Source organism: Monodelphis domestica, chromosome 2, assembly GCF_027887165.1.
Source record: "Monodelphis domestica isolate mMonDom1 chromosome 2, mMonDom1.pri, whole genome shotgun sequence".
Classification (NCBI taxonomy): Eukaryota; Metazoa; Chordata; class Mammalia; order Didelphimorphia; family Didelphidae; genus Monodelphis; species Monodelphis domestica.
The window spans coordinates 290,972,366-290,994,221 of NC_077228.1; the positions used below are offsets into that span (position 1 = coordinate 290,972,366).

The window sequence follows — 21,856 nt, forward strand, 5'->3', positions numbered from 1 at the left end:
TATGACTTACTAATGCTAACAAGTCTAACACCAACTTACCAGAAATATGTTCTCCTCCCAGAATTTCTGATAGCATGTTTCTTCACCTTAGAGAAGAAGGAATATGAATATTATCTGTTTGCATTTTGTACCCTCACATTTAGCTCTTGGTTTTCCTGCTTCCCTTTTAAGACTACCACCTCAAATCCTGCTTTCCTAGTCCCTCCTAGCTGCCTATTCCTTCCCCTTTGTGACTTCTCTCTAGACATATTGTTTGAACCTGTTGTGTTTTTTTAAATGTCTCTCCCACCAAAATGTAAGCTTTTTGAGGATAAAGACTGGGATTTTTTGCTTTTCTTTATATTTCTAGTGCTTTACACAATACCTAGGATATAGCAAGCACTACACAAATGCTTATTGACTGTTCCCCACTGAATGTGGGCAGTTTTGTGATCTTTTATAAGGATAAGAAATACAACCATCTCTTATAACATCCTGACAGTAGGAAGACTTTCCAACATTCCTCAGAACTCAAATCAATATTGAGGCATTAATAACTAGAGTTTCAGTAGTCTTATTTTAAGATGAATCTATAATCAGGAAACCTGAGTTTGAATCCTGTCTTAGACAATTACAGTTTGACCCTGGGCAAATCACTTAATCTCACAGAGTTTAAGATTCTCTTCTATAAAATGGAGATAATCACAAGATTTAGATTTTTAGATTTAGAACTACAAAAGATATTAGAGGTGATTGTGTCCCAATTCCCTCATTTTTACAAATGAGGAACTTGAGGCACAGAAATCTTGGGTTTGCCCAGGATCAGAAGGTATATGAAGCAGGATTTGAGTCCAAGGACTCATGACTCTAAATTCAGTGCTCTAGCCATTATGCAATCCTGCCTATCAAAACATACATCTCCTTAGATTCAAAATGGAACCACTGGGTGGGAGCCAAGAGAGTGGCTTAGTAGCAACAAAAGCTGAAACTATTTTGGTAATCCTTCTAAACCAATCTTTAAAAAGTGACTCAAAATGACATAAGTAAAAAACCAACAGCAAGATGGAGTAAGAGGGCTCTCCTGCTGAATATGTCTTGAAAGTTAGGGAGGGAGGGAGGGAGGGAGAGAGAGAGAGAGAGAGTTGATTTTCATGGGATATGGGGGAACCAGAAGCAAAACTGCATACAGAAAAGTGCTGAGGTGGGTTGCCCTTCTGCCCACTCCCCACTTATTGTATCAGATTCTAAGCCTGTTTAACTTCAGAATCCTGGGATGCTGCCTATACAAAAAAATAGAGCACTCCATATACCAGGCCCTGGCATCACTCACAATGAGGTCATAAGTCCATAGCACTTGGCTCTTTCAAGCCTGCTTTGAGGAGAAGACCTAGCCCTAGGACAAAATACTTCACAGTGCTGAAATCCTCAAGCCATCAATAGAGGAGACAGAATCAACAGCTTTCAGAATTCCCAGTCCACAGGCAAAATAAAAAATTACTGAGAAAATGAGCAAACAGCAAAAGAGACATCTATCCCTAGAAAATTTCTATGATTTCAAAGATTGAAGCAGTCAGTGGGGGATGGTAAGATCCAAAAAACCACATGCAAAACTTTAAAGAAAAATGGAAATTGGTCTCAAGTACTGGAAGAACTCAAAAAGGAATTCAAAAATTAAATAAGATAGATGAAAAATGAAAGGAAAATGGGGAAAAGAAATGAAAGTAATGCAAAAACAAAATAATAGCTTAAAAATCAAAATTGGTTACTTGGAAAAAGAGACACAACAATTCAATGAAGAAAAGAGTTACAGAAAAAGTAGAATGGACCAAATGGAAAATGAGGATTAAAAGGTCATGGAAGAAATTCTTTTTTAAATATTAGAATTAAAGAAACAATAACACAAAATAAAAATAATGCAAAAAATTGAAGAAAATATGAAATATCTCATTGAAAAAACAACCAACCTCAAAAATAGATCCAAGAGAGACAATTTAAGAATGATTGGACTACCTGCAAGTTATGATAAAAAATAAAGCCTAGACAATCTATTACAAGAAATTATCAAAGAAAACTGCCCTGGTATTCTTGAATAAGAGGGTAAAATAGAAATAGAAAGAATGTAGATCACCTCCTGTAATAAACCCTCAAATGACAACTCCCAAGAATGTTGGAGCTGAGTTCAAGAGCTTCCAGGCCAAGGAGAAAATACTGCAAACAAGAAAGAAACAGTTTGAATATCATAGAGCTCTAATCAGGATTACACAGTATCTGGCAGCTTCCACATTGAAGAACCACAAGGCTTCGAATATGATATTTCAGTAGGCAAGAGAAATGAGTTTACAACCAAGAATTACTTATTCATCAAAGCTGACTATATTCTTTCAGGGGAAAGTATGGCTATTTAATAAAATAGAAGATTTCCAAGCATTCCTGAAGAAACTATCAGACTTAAACAGAAAATCTGATGTCCAAATACAAAATTCAAGAGAAGGATAAAAAGGTAAATAAGAAAAAAATTTAAGGACTTCAATAAGGTCCAATCATTTATATTCCTATATTGTGACAAGGAAGTCACTTTAAAAGACTGATATATATCAATTTAAGGTCACCAAGGAATTCAGCTATGTAATTCCTAAATGAAAACTCAAGTCAGTAGTCAACCTTTTATGGAATTTAATTACAAACAGGAGGAAGAAAGGTATTAGAGATAGAGAGAGAGAGGGAGAGAGAAAGGGGAGAGAAGGGAATAGGGCTTAAATACCCCTTCTGTTTAGGCTGGGCCAAAAAGGCCCAAGCCCTTAGATAGCTGAGGCAAAGAAAAGAGATCAGTCCCTATCACTCACGTGACCAAAATGGAGAAACAGTCTCAGGGGCCTCCACCTCCAGCTTCCTTCAGAGCAAGCTTCTCAGAGCACAACCTCTCCAACCCACCACCCAGTCCTCAGACCCTGCTATCTTTAAGGAAAACATCCAAGTTCCCTCCCCTCAGTTCTCACATCTACCAATCACTGTCCATGTCTGCCCTGTGCCAATGGTGGCTTTAGCTTAACCCAGGACCGCCCAGAGGTCTGTGGCTTTGCACATGTCTGTTGAAGGTCATATTCTCAAATAATTAAATCTTGATCCTTTGTGCAGCCCTTCCTAAATCCTGTTACCCTGAGTAGGGTGGAGATTGGAATAATTAAATTTTGATCTATGCTGCAGCCCTTCCTAAATCCTGTTACCCTGAGTAGGGTGGAGATTGGAATAATTAAATTTTGATCTATGCTGCAGCCCTTTCCATTGTTCAGCAAAAGGTTTCTGTCCTAAAGTAATCTTAAGAAGGGAGGAGGAGGAACCTCCCTTGCCAATGGGGTTCACATTCCAATAGACTATCAGTAAGAAATTTTCCAAGTATGAAATTTCCCAATGGTGAAATTTCCAACATTTATAAGTCTAAGAAATTTTAAGGTTTACAATATGAAGAGATGATGTCTGTAATTCTTAAAAATTGCTATCACTATCATAGTAATTAAAAGTGTACAAAGACAGAGAATGTGATACTAAGCTGTTCATGAGGATATAAAAATCTAGGGGTGAAAGGGAGGATTGTACTAAGAGAAATGAGAAGAGTGAAGTAAAGTGGGGTAAATTATATCACATAAAGAGGCATGTGTGTGGGGGAGACAAAGTGGAACCAGTACCTCGAGGTAGTAATTACATCTACCCTTCAAAACAGTATTATGAGAAATGAATAACTCTCTCCCTCCCTCCTTTTCTGTCTTTGACTCTCATCTCTCTCTTTCTCAGTTTGATTTGCAATAATTTCTCATATTATTTTCTTTAGTAAGAACTTCCTGATTAGGTTTTGAGGTGCCATGGTGTCACCAACTACTTCTCTAGGCAATAGAAGATGGGGTGGGAGAGAGACTCAGTCTTTTACTCAAATGAATGACATCATGGCTTCTACTCATATAGGTCAGCATCCTCCTCCACCTTACCTTCCAGGTAGCCGATCAGAGTCTCAATCTTCAGAACCCATTCCTTCCCCAGCTGCTTGCTAATCTGGTTATGGAGAATTGAAAGGATCCGAAGGGCACTTTTCCGAATTTTTATGTTCACCTGACTAGAATAGGAGAGTATCTAGGGAAGGGGAAGGAAGAAACATGACCTCACTGAGAGAGCTTCCATTCTTCTTCCTAATTAGAATATTTTTCCTTGTCAGAATGTAAGTTTTTTGTGATTTGAGTTTACTTCATTTATTATATTTGTATTAGCACTTAGTGTAATGACTCTACATAGTAGGAGTTTAATAAATTCTTCTTGATTGATTCATTATTGATATTGAATAAAAAACATTGCTTTTTTTAATCTTCCCAAGACCTATGAATTCATCACTGTGACCCTGAGAGAAAATTCTCCCTACCCACGCAGATCTCTGTTTTGAAGCTTATTGTCTACAGATATAGTAGGGGAGTGAGGAGAATAACCTCATTCTTCCATTAGATAATGAAATCAAGGAAAATAATGGACAGAGAGTAGAAATAATGTGGAATATGTTAAATGGAATGCTAATATATGTCTATTATCATATCATTGGTATACAAATCTGAAGAAGTCTCCCAGGGGTAACTAGAAGGGCAGCTTGCCATTGGTTGGCTGGAGATTGACCATGCCATGATGACTTTTAATAAAGATGAGCCAAATTTAGCCTAAATCTTAGAGAGATGAAAGATTTTTAACAGAAGAGGAAGTATCAGACAGCTGTTGGGGAGGGGAGGGAAAGAGAAGTGAATAAGCATTTCTAGAGAATATATTAAGCATTTTATAATAATTATCTCGTTTGGTCCTCACAGTAACCTTGGGAGGTAGGTACTATTATTATCCTCATTTTACATATGAGGAAACTGGGGCAAACAAGAAGCTAAGCAATGTGCCATGGTCACATATCTAGCAAGTGTTTGAGGCTAGAATTGAACTCAGGTCTTCCTGATTCTTGGTGCAGGATTCTATCCACTACAATACCTTGCTGCCTTTGTAAATACCTAAGGCAGGATTTGAACTTGGGTCTTCTTGATCTAGGAACTAGCAGTATTCACTTTGTCACCCAGCTGCCTTCATGTGACCTGGGAAAAATTACTCAATTTCTCAAACACTCAGTTTCCTCATCTTATAGTAGATATTCAATTCAATAAGCAGTTATTTTAAATATCTACTATGGGTCAGACACTGTTCAAGGTGCTCAGCATTTTATTTTGGGTCATGTCTATGATTTCATTCACAAAGAGAAGTCCCAGTGGGGAGACTCCCTTACTAATGTAGGCTGGTACCTTCTCTGAAACTTAAAGTCTTAATTTCCTGGACCACTGAGAGCTTGAGTGATTTATCAAGGGTTATACAGTAATTATGTGCTAGAGATGAGACTTGAACCCAAGCCTTCCTGATTCTTAGCCTAGTTCTCTATATACTAGACCCTGGCTGCCCCTTATGCTGAGGACACAAAGACAAAAACAACCAAAAAAATATCTCCCGCCTTTAGCAGGGGAATCACTACCTGGGCTGGGAGAATGAAAAAAGCATATGAAAAACTAAGTATATACAGAATAATTTGAATATGAGAAAGTATTAAAAATAGCAGGATCAGGAACACAAAAAATCCAGGCAAAAATCAATGCTATTATTCAATACTTTTATTGTTGTTGAGTCATTTCAGTCATTTCCAATTCTGTGTGATTCCATTTTGGGGTCTTCTTGGCAAAGATAATGGAGTGGTTTGCCATTTCCTTCTCTCCAGATCATGAGGAAGTAAGGCCAATAGGGTTAAGTGTCTTGCCTAGGGTCATACTGCTAGTGTCTGAGGCCAGATTTAAACTCATGATGATGATTTTTCCTGATTTTAGAACCAGTGTTCTCTCTACTCTACCATTTACCTGCATTTTTTTTCAATACTACTCATTCCCTTGTCTGCTTGCATGGTCCTCCTATATGTGATGCCTTTCTTGAATAATTGATAAAACTTCTCATTGGTTTGTCTTTGCCCATTTTCTCCAAAGTCCCCAAGTACCCTCAATGCCTCTAAAAAAGACTGCATAGGACATTTTCTTCAAATAAGCTATGTTTTTTGGTGTGGATTTACTAAGGTTCCCATTGACTATTTAAAATGTCACCAAACCCATAACAATAACCCAGATTTCTGTGTCTAGTTTGCTTGATAGACAGACCCAGGAGAGTTAATTCACAGGATTGTAGACAACAACTCTTGATAAACTTTAAAGAGCCATTGTATACTTCAATAAGTATCTGTTTAAGTTAGGATTATTATTGCTAGCATGGGGCAATTCAACATCTGAAATTAAATAGCTGAGTAGCAATTTGATGGCCCTTCCACCTGCATGATTAATGGACTCTTTTGGAAATGGGAAGAGGGAAGAAGATGACATTGGTAGAGTTTTAGTCAGAATCAAAGAGGAAGATTCCTTTAGTGCTTAAATATTACCAAGTCTTTAAAGGCAACATGCATTTAGTCTAGTACCAAATGAATGAATGAATGAATTTCTTCTATCATTATGATGGAATGCCAATTCCAAAATAATCATAGAGACTGGGGGGTAGGGACTGAAATGCCAGTTTCAGAACTGATCATGACTATGGACAAGAAAGGGGATATATGCAGTTCTAAACTAAAAAAAGAAGTTACCAAAGAATTAACAAGGTGGTCTTCCTTCTCCTCCTCTTCTTCTTCTTCCTCCTCCTCCTCCTCTTCCCCCAAAAGTTATATTTTTATAGTTTGAAGGAATCTCAGATAGTAGAGGATCATAGGTCAAAGCAAGGGATCTTATCCTAGGGTTTTCTTTAATATTTTGATAGCCATATTGCAACATGCCTAGTTTCCTTTGTAATTTTATGTTATATTTTGTAAATTTAAAAATATTATTGTCAGAATGGTTCATGTGCTTCATCAGACTGCCAACGGTGTCCATGACACATTAAAAAATGTTAAGAATTCATGGCCTAGAGCCAGAATGAACCTCAGAGATAATTTATTTTAACTTTCCTATTTTACAGATAAAGAAATTAGGGCCCCGGAAGGCTAAATGATTTGTCCAGGGTTATATAGGTAGCAAGCATCAGATACAAAGGACTTGAACCCAAGGTCTCTCTAAGCCAATATTCTTTCTAGTATCTCTTAATTAATACAACTGTTCAGTCACATGGCAATTTGGCTATAGAAAGAGTCCTCTGAAAGCGACTCCAAGTAATTTTGACCAGTGAATTGAATCATGTGTGACATAGGTCTTAATCAGTCTCTAAATATAATCACTTTGATTTCAGAGAAGTCAAATTTGACTAGTTAGTCTTATTTTAGTTCTATCCATGAGAAGGAAGAAGGATTTAAACCATTTCATCTTCTTGGGGAAATTTACAAAATGGTTTACTATTAACTTTGAACTAAAACTAACTGAGTCAGGCTGCCCTTGTTTCAAAGATTCCTTTTCTTTACACTTTAGATAAAAGAAAATTCGAAGAAAGTGGCTTACTAACCATGAGTTGCAAGAGAAGGAATTGAGGTGTTGGAGTTCTTCTATTTGCAGTAGGCATAATAATAGTTCCTGAAAAGAAAGAACCATCACATGATCCTACAGCTTTGAGATGGGAAAAAATTAAGTGGGAATAAAATGAAGAGTTAACATTAAATTAAGAGTTAAGAGAAAATTTATTAGTTTGTTTGTGTTGTGTTCACTAGACCAGTGAATTCTGTGAAGTGAGGAATTCCCATTATTGAAATTCTCTGTACTAATTGAAAGGGACAACTTATTTTAATGCATTGCCTGAGAGCACTGAGTGGTTAAGTGACTTCCTCATGATTACATAATTAGTATCTATCAAAGGCAGAACATGAGCTCAGTTGCTTCTGACTCTTAGATTATCTATTTGCTATGTCAGATGCCCTTCTAATCAAAGTATATTTGTGCATTGGACTTATGGTTTCATTCATGTAAGGAACTTAAAGTGAGGAAATGTCCTCTAACATTGCATATCAGCACCTGCCCTGCAACTAACAATCTTTGTAAAAAATTCAATTCAATTTTAATTTCCGTTCTAAATTCTCTCCTTCCTCTTCCTCACCTCCCCAGGCCACAGAAAAAGCAAAAGAAATAAAATTCATTATGAATATGTATGGACATTAACAAATTCTTTATTAGCCATATTTTTAAAAAGCAAGGATGAAACCAAGCAAGACTTAGAAAGAATCACAAAATGTAAAATAAATAATTTTGACTACATCAAATTAAAAAGTTTTTGTACAAACAAAACCAATGTAACCAAAATCAGAAGGGAAGCAACAAACTGGGAAACAATCTTCATAACAAAAACCTCTGACAAAGGTCTAATTACTCAAATTTACAAAGAGCTAAATCAATTGTACAAAAAATCAAGCCATTCTCCAATGGATAAATGGACAAGGGACATGAATGGCAATTTTTAGTCAAAGGAATCAAAACCATTAATAAGCACATGAAAAGTGTTCTAAATCTCTTATAATCAGAGAGATGCAAATCAAAACAACTCTGAGGTATCACCTCACACCTAGCAAATTGGCTAACATGACAGCAATGGAAAGTAATGAATGATGGAGGGGATGTGGCAAAGTCAGGACATTAATTCATTGCTGGTGGAGTTGTGAATTGATCCACCCATTCTGGAGGGCAATTTGGAACTATGTCCAAAGGGCGATAAAAGACTGTCTGCCCTTTGATCCAGCCATAGCACTGCTGGGTTTGTACCCCAAAGAGATCATAAGGAAAAATACATGTATAAGAATATTTATAGCTGTGCTCTTTGTGGTGGCCAAAATTGGAAAATGAGGGGATACCCTCATGAGGGGAATGGCTGAACAAACTGTGGTATATGTTGGTGATGGAATACTATTGTGCTGAAAGGAATAATAAAGTGGAAGAATTCCATGGGAACTGGAATGGCCTCCAGGAACTGATGCAGTGTGAGAGGAGCAGAACCAGGAAAACATTGTACACAGAGACTGATACACTGTGGTACAATCGAATGTAATGGACTTCTCCATTAGTGACAATGCAATGTCTCTGAACAACCCAGAGGGATCTATGAGAAAGAAGACTATCCACATTCAGAGGAAAAACTCTGGGAGTAAAAACAAAGAAAAGTAACTGCTTGATGACATATGTCGGAGGGGATATGATTGGGGATGTAGACTCTAAATGAGCATCCTAGTGCAAATACCAAAAACATGCAAATGGGTTCTTATCAAAGACACATGTAATACTCAGTGGAATTGTGTGTCAGCTATGGGAGGGGCGAGGGGAGGGAAGGGAGGAATGGAAAATGATTTTTGTAACCAAGGAATAATGTTTGAAATCGACCAAATAAAAAAAATGTTAAAAAAAACAAGGAAAAGAATAGAAAGTAATATTCTTCAATCTGCATTCTGAGTTCTTCTGTGTTCTTATTGGAGGTGAATAGCTTGATTCATTATAAGTCCTTTGGTACTGTGATTGGGTGATGCTTTGATGAGTGACTGTCTTTTAGAGCTGATTATATTTATAATATTGTTGTTACCATGTTAGTTGTTGCCTTGTTCTTCACACTTCACTTTGCATTAGTTCACACAAGTCTTCCCAATTTTTTCTAAAACTATCCCACTCACAATTTTTAGATAACAATAGTATTTCTAAACAGTCATGAACTATAACTTGTTCAACCATTCTCAATTGATGGGCATTTCCTTAGTTTCCAATTCTTTGTTCCCATAAAAAAGAGTGTAAATAAATATTTTGATATATATGGATCTTTTCCCTCTTTGAACTTTTTTGGGTATAACAGTATTGTTAAGTAGTGTGTACTATTTCATATCTTTGGGGGAATAGTTCCAAATTACTTTCCAGAATGGTTGAGTTCACAATTTTACCAACAGTACATTAGTATGTCTTTTTTTTCTCACATTCCTCCCAACTGTTGACATTTTCCTTTTTTGCTATCTTTGACTATCTGATGGGTTTGAGGTTATTTTATTTTGAATTGCTCTATTAATGATTTAGAGAATTTTTTTCAAATGTCTCTTAAGAGCTTTGATTTCTTCTAATTAAGATTACCTATTCATATCCTTTGACTTTTTGTCAATTGGGAAATGCCTTTTATTCTTGCTAATTTGACTAAGTTTCCTATATATTTTAGAAATTGGCTCTTTATCAGAGAAACTTGTTGCAACGATTTCCCCCTAGTTTTGTTGTTTTCTTCTAATTTTAGCTGCTTTGGTTTGATTTGTAAAAATCTTTTTAATTTTAGGTATAAAAAACTATCCACTTTACTTTCTTTGAAATGCCCTATTTTTTATTTGCTCACGAATGCTCTCCTATCCATAGATCTAATAGGTAATTTATTCTATGTACTTCTAATTTGCTCATGATATCACACTTTACTTTTAAATCATGTGCTAATTTTGAGCTTATCTTGGTATATGGTATGAGATGTTGAACTATGTCTAGTTTCTGCAGAATACATTCAGGTTTTCCCAACAGTTTTTATCAAGTTTTATCAAGTCCTTGACCCAATAGCTGGGATCATTGTATTCATCAAGCACTAGGTTGTTGTTGAGTCATTTCAGTTGTGACTGAATCTTCATGACCCCATTTGTGAGGTTTTCTTGGCAAAGATATTGGAGTGCTTTACTATTTACATCTCCAAGTAATTTTACAGATGAGGAACTAAGGCAAACAAAAAAAACTTGCTCACAGTCACCTAATTAATAAGTGTCCAATGCCAGATTTGAAATCAAGAAGATAAATCTTCTTGACTTTAGGCCAGCACACTATCCACTGTGCTACTTCATTACTCTAAATATTTGGATATTGTGCTTATTTGTTTTTGGATATTATATACCTAATTTGTTTCATTGATTGAATCAGTTATTCTTTTTCTTATCTAGTACCAAATTGTTTTTAAAATAGCTTGAGAATTATTTTGGAGTTTTTAATGTGTAAGTTTTCTAATTTTTTAGTGGCATTTTCAATTTATTGATCTGATCTTTCTCTCTTTTATAGAAATAAGCATTCAGAAATATAAATTTTCTCCTTAGTACTGCTTTGACAGTGTTCCACAAACTTTGAATCATTATTTTTATTATCTTTAGCAAAATTATTGTTTGTTTCTAGGATTTCTTCTTTTACCCATCCAGTTTTAAGATTAAATTATTTAATTTACATTTAAATTTTAATCTATACATCAAAGGCCCTTTATTGAATACAATTTTAGTCAGACAAAATTCATTTAATATTTCTACTTTTCTGCATTTGTTTTTGAGAGATTTGTTTTTGCCCTAAAATACGTTCTGTTTTATGAAGGTATCAGGCACAACTGAGAAATAATTATACATCCTTATATTTCCACTGCATATTCTTCAGAGATCTATCATATATAACTTCTCAAATTTTATTAGTCTTTTTAACTTCTTACTGGTTATTTTATAGATAAATTAATTATTGTCTGAGAATTGTAAATTGAAGTCTTTCCCTATTGTAGATTTATTTCATCCTGTAACTCATTTAGCTTTTCCTTTAAGAATATAGATACTATGCCATTTGGTGCATGTATGTTCAGCAATTCATTGTCTATGATATCTTTTAATAAAATATAGTTTCCTGTTTGTCTCTTTTATTAGGTCTATTTTTGCTTTTGCTTGTCTGTGATTATAATTGCCACTCTTGCCTCTTCTTGCTTCAGTGGAAGCATTCTAGATTCTGCTCCAGCTCTTATTTTAACTCTATATGTATCTTACTGTTTTAGGTGTCTTTCTGTAAACATCATATAATTAGACTCTGGTTTCTAATCCATTGTTATCTTTTTTTTTTATCTTATGGGTGAGTTAATTCCATTCACATTCACAGTTATGACTGCTAACTGTATTTCCTTCTATCTTATTTTATTATACTTCTTTTTTCCTCTGCATCCTCTTTAAGAGTTTATTTTGCTTCTTATCACTTCCTCTTCTAATCTATCTTCATTCTTATTGTCTCCCCTCCCCCCACATACACATATTTCTCTAAACCCCTTTCCTTCTCTACTTCTCTATTTGGTAAGATGAGGTTCTTTACCCAACTATCCTCTGATGAATTCGACTTCTTCTAAAACCCTTGTGATGATACAGTTTTGAAAGTTTACATGTTTCATCTCTCCACAGAATAATGTATTTTAAAGTTAAATCTTTTTAGTATTCTATGATCACTCATAATTATCTTTTTATGCTTTTCTTGAGTCTTGTGTTTATCAGTTTTATTAGCTTTTTTTTTTCTCAAGAAAAGTTCCCTATTTTATCAACTTTTTCTAAACTTACTTTTTGTCTTAGAATTGAAATTAAGTATTGGTTTCAAGGTAGAAGAGTTACTGGTAAAGGCTAAAAAATTGGGGTTAAGTGACTTGCCTAGGGTCATATAGCTAGGAAGTGTCTAAGACTAGATTTGAAACCAGGACCTTCTGTCTCAAGGTCTGGATCTAATTGCTGAGCCACTTAGCTGTTTGATATTTTATGAAATGTTCACTTCCCCCTAGTAAGAGTATAATAATTTATGCTGAGTAGGTCATTCTGGGTTGTAATTCTAGAGCCTTTCCTTCCAGAATATAATATTCAAAGTCCTCTAGTTAGTCATTATAGTAGTTGCTAAATATTGTATAATCCTGACTAATGCTTTGGTACTTGAATTCTCTCTTTTTTGGCTGCTTACAATATTTTCTCTTTGAGAGTCTTGGATTTTAGCTAAAATATTCTGGGGAGTTTTGATTTTGGAGTTTCTTTCAGGAGGCAACTTATATTCTTTCAATTTCTACTTTGCTCTCTGAATCTATGATATTTTTTAAGTTTCATAACATGATGGTTAGGCTCTATTTTTTTTTTTTATTGTTCATGTCTTTCAGGTAGGCCAATGATAAATTATCTCTCCCTCATTTGTTCTCCAAGGCAGTTGTTTTTCTCACCAGATATCTCATATTTTCTGCTATTTTCTTTTGTTTGTTTTACTTTGTTTTGCAGTTTTTGACATCTCAGGAAACCATTAGCTTCCATTCAAATAATTTTTTAAACCTTACCTTCTGTCTTAGAACCCATATGGGTTCTAAGGAGAAGAATGGTAAGGGATAAGTAATGGAGGATAAATGGCTTGCCCAGGGTCACACAACTAGTAAGTGTTTGAGGCTATCAATCAATTCTAGTTTTTAAGAATTAATTTCTTTGGTAAGGTTTTGTACTTATTCTTTAAAATCAAGTTGTTAATTGTTTTTTTTTTCAGAACTTTCTTGGCTAGGTCTCATTTTTTCCTCTATAATTATTTAGTTTAAAAAATTTTTTGTTGTTGTTCTTTTTAAATAAAGCTTTTCTAAGAATTCTTCTTGGACTTTTGTTCTACTGGCTTTTTCCATTGAGGCTTTGCTTATGGATGTTTTCAAGTTATTGTCTGCTTCTGTGTGTCTTCAGCTTTTCTTTCATCATACTATCTCTTTATGGTCATGGTTTTTTTTTTTTTTTTGCTCATTCTTGAACTGGATCTTGATGTTACTGTTGGATTCTGCTTACTTCTGGGGACAATATGGAGGGGGGTTATGTCTGGCTTAAGCATCTTATGTTTTCATAGTTCAGTTTGGGGACCTGTAAGATGTTAGTGCTTCCAAAGTGGTGTGACCTAGGGAGGAGTCTGTTCAGAGTTCTTCTGATCTGAGATCAGTTAGTTCCTGACCCAGGTTTGAGACTGCCAGCTTGTATATAATTGAGTGTAAGTAAACCATTGCAGTCATTGTTAGGTTGCTGAGAGGTTCTGATGTCTAATTCAGTGTCTCATTTTCTAGGTTGTTGTGGAAAAGATCAAAGCTAAGCAAAAAATGCTGATTCTCATTCTGCCATTTTGGCTCTGAATTTATTGCAATTTAGAGTCATAAATGATTATCTTTGGCTTTGAGAGGTAAAGGGATTTTCCCTTTGTCATGTAGCAAATAAATTCAAGAGAAAAGACTGGTATTCAAGCATCTACTACACCGTGCAATCTTTATTCTCTGAATCTGAATCATAGGAGATTTAAAAGAGAGAAAGTGATGAAATTTTGACATAGAGCAATCAAATAATCTGGGTATGAATTCTGGCTCTGCTCACTGCCTTGGAGTCTTTGGGCAGAGCTCTTTACTTCTCCAGCCCCTAGGTTCCTTATATATAAAAGGGGGAGAGGATAGTGGAGTCTGTACCATATGATGTTAAACAGATGTTCCAGTTCACATCTATGAACCTTTCATTTTCAGATCTTTGGAGTTGAGTCTTGCTATATTAATATTGTTTTCCAAGTTTTATTTATTTCACTGTTCCTTACTTCATATAAATCTCCCCATAATTCTTTGTATTCTTGATACATAGGCAACTAGGTACCATAGTACATGGAATATTGGACTTGAAGCAAAGAAGACCCTGAGTTCAGATTCTGCATCAAACACTTACTAATTCTGTGTTCTTGGGCAAGTCACTTAAACCTTTTAAGTCTAAGTTTTATCTTCTCTAAAATGGGAATAATAATCATATCTCCTCAGTATTGTTTTGGGGAACAAATGAGAATATGTATATATGTATGTGGATGTCTATGCCAATGTATATGAAAATCCATCAATATAGCTTTACATCTATGTGCACATGTAAAGTACATATATGTATATACATGTAAAGACACACATATATTGGTTTGAATTCTTTTGATAAACTTCAAAATGCTATAACAATTTAGCTATTATTTTAATTATCATTAGTTTTATTACTTTTAGAATGCATTTTGGAAAAATTTGACAATACTTCTTTTTTAAACCCTTACCTTCTGCCTTAGATTCAATACTGTATAGTGGTTCCAAGGCAGAAGAGTGGTAAGGGGTAGGCAATGGGGGTTAAGTGATTTGCCCAGGGTCACATAGGTAGAAAGTGTCTGAAGTCAAATTTGAACCCAGGACCTCCCATCTCTGTGCTTGGCTGTCAATCCACTGAGCCACCCAGCTGCTCTTGACAATACTTTCTTAATAACATCAACTAACAACAACAACAACAACAAAATAACAATCCATAACCTTCAACCCCCCCTCCCCCATCTAGAAAACTTTTCAGTTATGGTAAGAAAAACAGCTTCATGGGAATACTTTCATTAGCTGTCATCAGTCATGCAGCAGCAGCTTCACAAATCAGAAAGGTCTTTAAGCATTGCTTTCAAGTGTTATTCAAATTATTCTAGTTTCAGTTTAATTAATTAATTAGGTGAGAGAATATAAGCCTTTTCTCATTAGTCTCTGGGTCAGGCATGCATAGGAAAGATAGATGCACTGGTGATGGTAATTTTTAATTGGTGAAAATAATTTGTAATCATGATTTATCAAGATTTATTATTGTGTGTGATTTGCCAGAGATTCTGGGTAAAGGCTAATGTATATTTCATGACGATTAGGAAATTGATCAATTTTATGATGCTGATGCCATATGTGAGAAGCATGACTAGGTATGGTAGCCCAGGAATTTTAAACAGCTTATATTTGTAACTGTCAAACAATGCTGTAAGCCTTTACTGCCTGCTGTTAAAAATTCCTGCTTTAATTAGAAACAAATTTTTCATTCTGTTCAAGGGGAAAAGCTTCAGTGCTTATTTAGCTAACAGGCACAACAGACTTTATAATCAATCTTAGACAAAGTTGGTAAACTTCATGAGTTGGTTATGGTGAAAATATTGAATTTCATGGTCTGTCATAGATGAATAGAAAATCTCATTAAGTGGCATGAATAAACAACACAGGACAAGGAAGAAGGCTCTTTTTACATTAGTGCCTTCCCACTCATATGTTTTATTTCCACTAAATTGGATATTGGAAATAATACTCTTAAACAGTCAACAAGTAGTGCCTTGCACACTGTAAATATTCATTGCTCTGAGAGACTCTCTCATGGAGGCACTCTATTAAAGGATATAGGGAACAGAGCTTCATTTCCCCCAACACGATTTAGATCTCCATTGTGCCTTGGGTTAGTTAGACTTCCCAGAGATTTTGCTTCATCAATCCAGGATCATGTTCATGCCAAAATGTTGCATTGGCATAAAACTTTAATGAAGGCTATGTAAATGAGTTATTGTTATGAGAGCCAGGAAACCCCTAAAATAGTCAATAACCACGATAATTTATTTTGAGTTACTTTAAATGCCTCTTTGTGAATCAAAAGTCTTGATATCAACAATAATCATCATACTACTTTGCATATTTCTATTTTCTTTTGTTATTCCATCTATGAGCAATGGGTAGGAATGATGAAATTTTCTGTTTGTAGTAAGTCTGAAATGAATAAAATAAAAGCTCTTTTATCTGATTAACTTTAATCTGACTGAAATTAACTCCACTAAATTCTTTTTTGAAAATTTTATTTAATTAGATGATTTAGAATATGTTTCCATGGTTTCAAGACTCATGTTCTTTCCCTCCCCTCTCCCAATTCCCCTCCCATATCTGATATGCAATTCCACTTGGTTTAACATGTATCATTGATTAAGACCTATTTCCATATTATTAATATTTGCACTAGGGTGATCTTTTAGAGTCTACTTCCCCAGTCATATCCCCATCGACCCATGTGATCAAGCAGTTGTTTTTCTCTTGTGTTTCTTTTCCCACATGCTAAATCTATTATATTCAAAATTCCCTCCTAGGCTTTGGATTGGACTGACATTGACCAATCTCTCACCTGGAACGAGGGTAGGCCCACCCCTAGCATGGATTGGTCCAATTCAAGACCAAGCCTATGCCAGGAAATGGGGTGGGGCATGGTCCCTCCCCAGCATGGGATTGGTCCATTTAAGACCAATCCCACGACAGGAAGTAAGGAGAACCCTGGGGCATGCTGGGGGATGCAGTTCCCTTGGCCACAACACTTTAAAAACTACAGTCTTACACATTGTTACTTCTATGTTAATAGTCAGTAATTTCCTTTATCAACAAACATTTATTAAGTATCTACTATACATCAAACACCTTACTAGAAGCTGGAAGCTACAAAGACAAGAGTGAAACCACTCCTACTCTTAAGGAGCCTATTTGTCTATTCCATGGATATATGTAAAGGCATATGTAGAAATATAGAATATGTAGAAAATTGAAACAAGGTGATGGCATGCAGTGAGAAAGCTCAGAGGGAGATCAAGAAATGCTTCATGTAGAAGGTGGCATTTTAACTAAGCCTTGAAGGAAATAAGAGATTCTGAGAGAAAAAGATGAATACTGATCATGTTCTCAGGCATGAGAGTCAACTGATATAAAAGTACAAAGGTGAGAAATGTAGTATTGTGAATAAGGAAGAATAAAGTCAGTGTGGTTTAAATGTTACATAGATAGAGGGGAAAAGGTCTGGAAAGGCAAGTTGGAATTAAGTTTAAATGATTTTTTATTATTATTTTGTTATGAAGGCCTTAAATGATAAAGAATCTGTGTTTCATCTCAGAAGCAATAGGGAATGATAAGAATTTTGTGATTAAGGTAGTGACTCGGCTTTAGAAAAATTACTTTAGGGGGCAGCTGGGTGGCTCAGTGGACTGAGAGCCAGGCCTGGAGATTGAAAGTCCTCGGTTCCAATCTGGCCTCTGTGAATTTTAGATTTACTCCTCCCTGCTTAGTCTTTAGAATTCTAGCAACCAGGATTGTATACACCCCCACTTAAGGATTAACTGTGAGGAGGATGGCCTATGACCAACATGTGCTAGCTAGTGACAAATCAGAAACAACTGACAGACCCCATGGGCTGTCCTAAGCTAAACTTAAGCTACCATTGGTACATGGGAGATACAGGAAGTGATGTAAAGAACTGTCTATATATTTTGCATCACTTCCTCTCTCCATGCTCTCTTGGAAACATTGAGTTCTTATGGTTACTCATTGGTGTGCTTGTGGGTTTTTGCTCTGTAGCATGGTTTAGGTGAGGCATCTTCCCTGAGGGAGTCTGGTGAGTGATTAGGCTGATTCCTCTTTTTCTTTACCTCCTAAAGCACTATCCTCTTGGGAGGCCCCTCATCTCCTAGTGGCTGGAAGCTGAGTTAGATTTAATCTTCTGAGGAGGCCTTGTGGCTGAGGCCTCTGAATTTCCCTTGGCTTAGGGTAGGCCAGAGAAATCTTATACCCTTTCCTCTCTCTCTTCTTAATTTCTTCCTACTATTGCAATTAAACCACCATAAAAATCTCAAACTGACTTGAGTATTTCATTGGGATTGAATTTAAGTCTCTGGCGACCACTAAAATAATATAATCAGTCAACAATCCTAATTTTACCCCTAACACCTCACATACTTCCTGTATGACCCTGGGAAAATCACTTCACTCCCATTGCCTAGCCCTTACTGCTCTTCTGCCTTGGGACCAATACACAGCATAAATTCTAAGATGGAAGGTAATGGTTAAAAAAATCACTTTATCATTTATATGTCAGAAGAGGGCCTGAACTAGTGTGGTGGCTGTATGAATGGAAAGGAAAGCACAGATGTGAGAAGTATAGTGGAAGTAAAAAGGACAATATTTGACAACTGAGTGAACATGGAGTGAATAAGAGTGAGGAAACAAAGACAACCCGAATGTGATGAACCTGGGTGATTAGGAGGATAGTGGTAACCCAAATAAAATTGTGGGAGTTTGGAAGAGGTGTATTTTTGGTAGGGAGATTTAATTTTAACATTGGATATGTTAACTTTGAGATATCTAAGGACATCTAATTCTACATATCCAATTGGTGACATGATATGGAGTTCAGGAGAGATACAAGATCTTGGAATCATTACCTATATAAAATGATTAAAGCCTTGGAAACTGATGAAGTCATGAAAAGAAGAGAAAGAGGTTCAAAAAAGACCATAAGGAATACATATCCAGTTAGGAATATCTAATATAAATGATAACCCAGTTAAGGAGACTGAGACGAAACAGTTGGACGCATAGATCAAGAGAGGGGGGTCAGCTTTACAACATCTTAGAGAGACCAAACAGGAGAGAATGATTAATAATATAAAGTGTTGCTAAGAATATCAAATATGCAAAGACTCACATGAAATAATGAAAAATAAAATAAAGCTAAGAAAATAATATACAAATAGAAGTGACAAATCCACAATAAAAAATCCACAATAAAAAGAATATTGCAAAAATGTTATTTAAAACATAAACTTGGCCTCAAAGAAGAGATATGAAAAGATATCTCCTCTCACTTCTTTACAGAGGTAGTGGTGCAGGGTGGTCCATGGGTATAGAAATTTGTGTATAATGCCACCTACTGCCAGATATTTTTGGGTGCATTTTTTTTCCCTAAACATTTTCCCTTCTTTCTATTAAAAAAAATCTTTGTTATACAAGATAGCTCTCTTGGACAGAGGAATATATGGAGTATGGGGAAATCTGGGTAATGTAAAACCAAAATATATCAATCAAATTCATTCTGAAAAATGTTGCAAAGAGGTCAAGAAGGCTGAAGACTGAAAGACCATCAGATTTGATGAATAAGAAGCCACTGGACACTTTAGAGAGAATAGGCAGAATACAAAGAATTGTGTAGTGAATGAGAGGCACTGTGTACAAAGCAACTTTTTTCTTGGAGTTTGGCAAAAGGAGAGCTATAGAATGAGGGTTATAGTAAATGGCAGAATTTTTATGTTAGTTTTCTTTTTAAAAAGGGCAATCTGGCATATTTGTAGGCAGCATAGAATGAACCAAAAGAAAGGGGATGATTAAAGATGAGAAAAAAGACAGAAAGGGGAGGGCAATCTACTGACAGAGATGGAGGAATTTGAATATAGGGCATATATATAAGGGTCATTATTGGCAACCTCTTCATCAGAGACTTAAGTAAAGATGTAGAGAATGGGGAATGCTACAACAGGTTCTGAGAAAGGGGTTTTGGAACAGTCATTATGTGGGATGATCTATAGAAACAATTAGGGAAGAGCAGAAACTTTGTCTTGTTGATTCAAGGTCCCAATTGAGATAAGTTGACATAAATGTAATGCACTCAGATGGCCCTATTGTGTGGCTTTTCCTAACACCATTTAGTAGTGCATGAGTAGGAGCAGAGGAAGCAAATAGTGGAAGCAATCCAAGACTGGGGTTTAGCAAGGGTAGTAATAGGACAAAGGTGCATAAGATTCAAGAATAATATATGATAAAGAGTGGAACTAGGGCACCTAGGAAATACAGTAAATAGAGTGCTGGACCTGGGGTCAGGAAGACTCATCTTCCTGAGTTCAAATCCAGCCTCAGACACTTGCTAGCTGGGCAAGTCACTTAATTCTCCCTCCATTTCTTCATCTGTAAAGTGAGCTAGAGAATGAAATAACAAGCCACTTTAATATTTTTCCAAGAAAACTCCAAATGAGATCACAAAGATTTGGGCATGATTGAAAATGACTGAACAACAGCATAATAGAACTGTATGAGATAAAGATTAAGATTGGGAAGGGAAGAAAGTAAAGACAGCATAGTAGTCTAGACTTGGGAAAATACTGAAAGGTAGAGGGATTGAAGGCCATGGTAAGGGCTAATAATGGAGAAGGGAGACAAAGAAAAGGTGGAAAAGAGAAATGGGAGATTATGAATGGATAAAGCCATTTCAGAGATTTTGATCATAGGATTACAATGTATGTAGGGGATGAGAGATCATGGAGAATGGCCATTTCTGATCATAGCCAAAGATGAATAGGTCATGGAAGCCAAATTGATTGAGAAACTGGGAGGTTAGAGTATTTGAGAAAGCATTTGAATCCTCTACTAATGGAAGGGAGAGATAGTTTTGGGGCTAGAAAGGAAGATTGTTAACTGGATACTGAATGTCTTTAAAAATGATGAAGAAATGACTCATGGATTTGTAGATAATAGCCATCACAATCTGGATTGATATAAAATAAATATATAAAGTGATCCTCAAAGAAGGAAAGTTGTTGAATGATTACATCAGAGGAAGAACCTTAAAGAGCTGAGAGTATTTCTTATCCTGCTCGCAAGATGAGTGTGTTAAAAAGTATGAGAGAAAGTATCACTTTTGGAAAAGATGCCCAAGATACAAGTGCCATGTGTCAGAAGTGGAAAGAGAATTCCAAAGGACATGGTAGAAGGAATGGACAGAGATGAAGTATGCCACTGGAGGGATAGAGTTGCATACAGACTGAAATCCAGTCACTCCTTGTTTTCCTGAGACTTTTGTCCATGGTCGAGAGGTTCCTCTAGAGGAATCCAAGAAGTGATGTGCAGGGGTATCCTTGCCTATAGATGTTTTTTTTTTTTATAGTGAGTTTTTTTTTTGTCATAGTGAGATACTAATAGAATATTTCAACTGTCCATCCCTCTCTTTCTTCATGACTAGCTCTCATCTTTTTCTGGTCATGGATTTAGCTGATGACATCTTTTTATCATTTCTTCATAGTTGTCATAGTTAGATGGAAAATTTCTTTCATTATGGTTACTGTTTAGTCAATTGCATATACTTTTTTGAAGTATGCAGAACAGATTAAATATTTGTAGAGTAGCAGGTCATTAAGAATTGATATTCTGCATTGTACTGTGTATTACTGATTCTCCTCTAAATATAATTCCATCAATTTAATTAAATCCATTTGAAAAAGTTTGATAGCTTTCAGGCCCTAGTTACACAAGAGAATATTTTGGGGGGAACATTACTATAGTCATCAAATCATGTAGAAAAGCACAATCTTCAACGTTAAGGTTTTTAAATATTGAATGGAATTATCTTTAAGTTTCCTTAATCTGCTTATCTCAGAGGTAAAAATTTATTCCCTCTTTCATGATTATCAGGAAACAGGCCAGGAGTTACAAAGGGTGTTAGAGAAGGCTT

The 21,856-nt window shown here is 35.6% G+C and overlaps 1 protein-coding gene across 5 annotated transcripts in view; it reads right to left on the reverse strand.

Annotated features, from left to right (window-relative positions):
• Positions 1-21,856, reverse strand: part of LOC103096394 (maestro heat-like repeat-containing protein family member 1) — a 143,553-nt gene that overhangs the window by 91,307 nt on the left and 30,390 nt on the right. For all 5 annotated transcript variants that reach the window (XR_008916557.1, XM_056818348.1, XM_056818347.1 and 2 more), the window contains 3 exons: positions 7,501-7,568; positions 3,960-4,101; positions 40-86 (listed from right to left, as the gene is read on the reverse strand). Coding sequence is in view for 4 of the 5 variants with exons in the window: in XM_056818348.1 (XP_056674326.1) it covers positions 40-86; positions 3,960-4,101; positions 7,501-7,568 (257 nt within the window). In the remaining variant the exon portion in view is untranslated. The remainder of the gene's footprint in view (positions 1-39; positions 87-3,959; positions 4,102-7,500; positions 7,569-21,856) is intronic.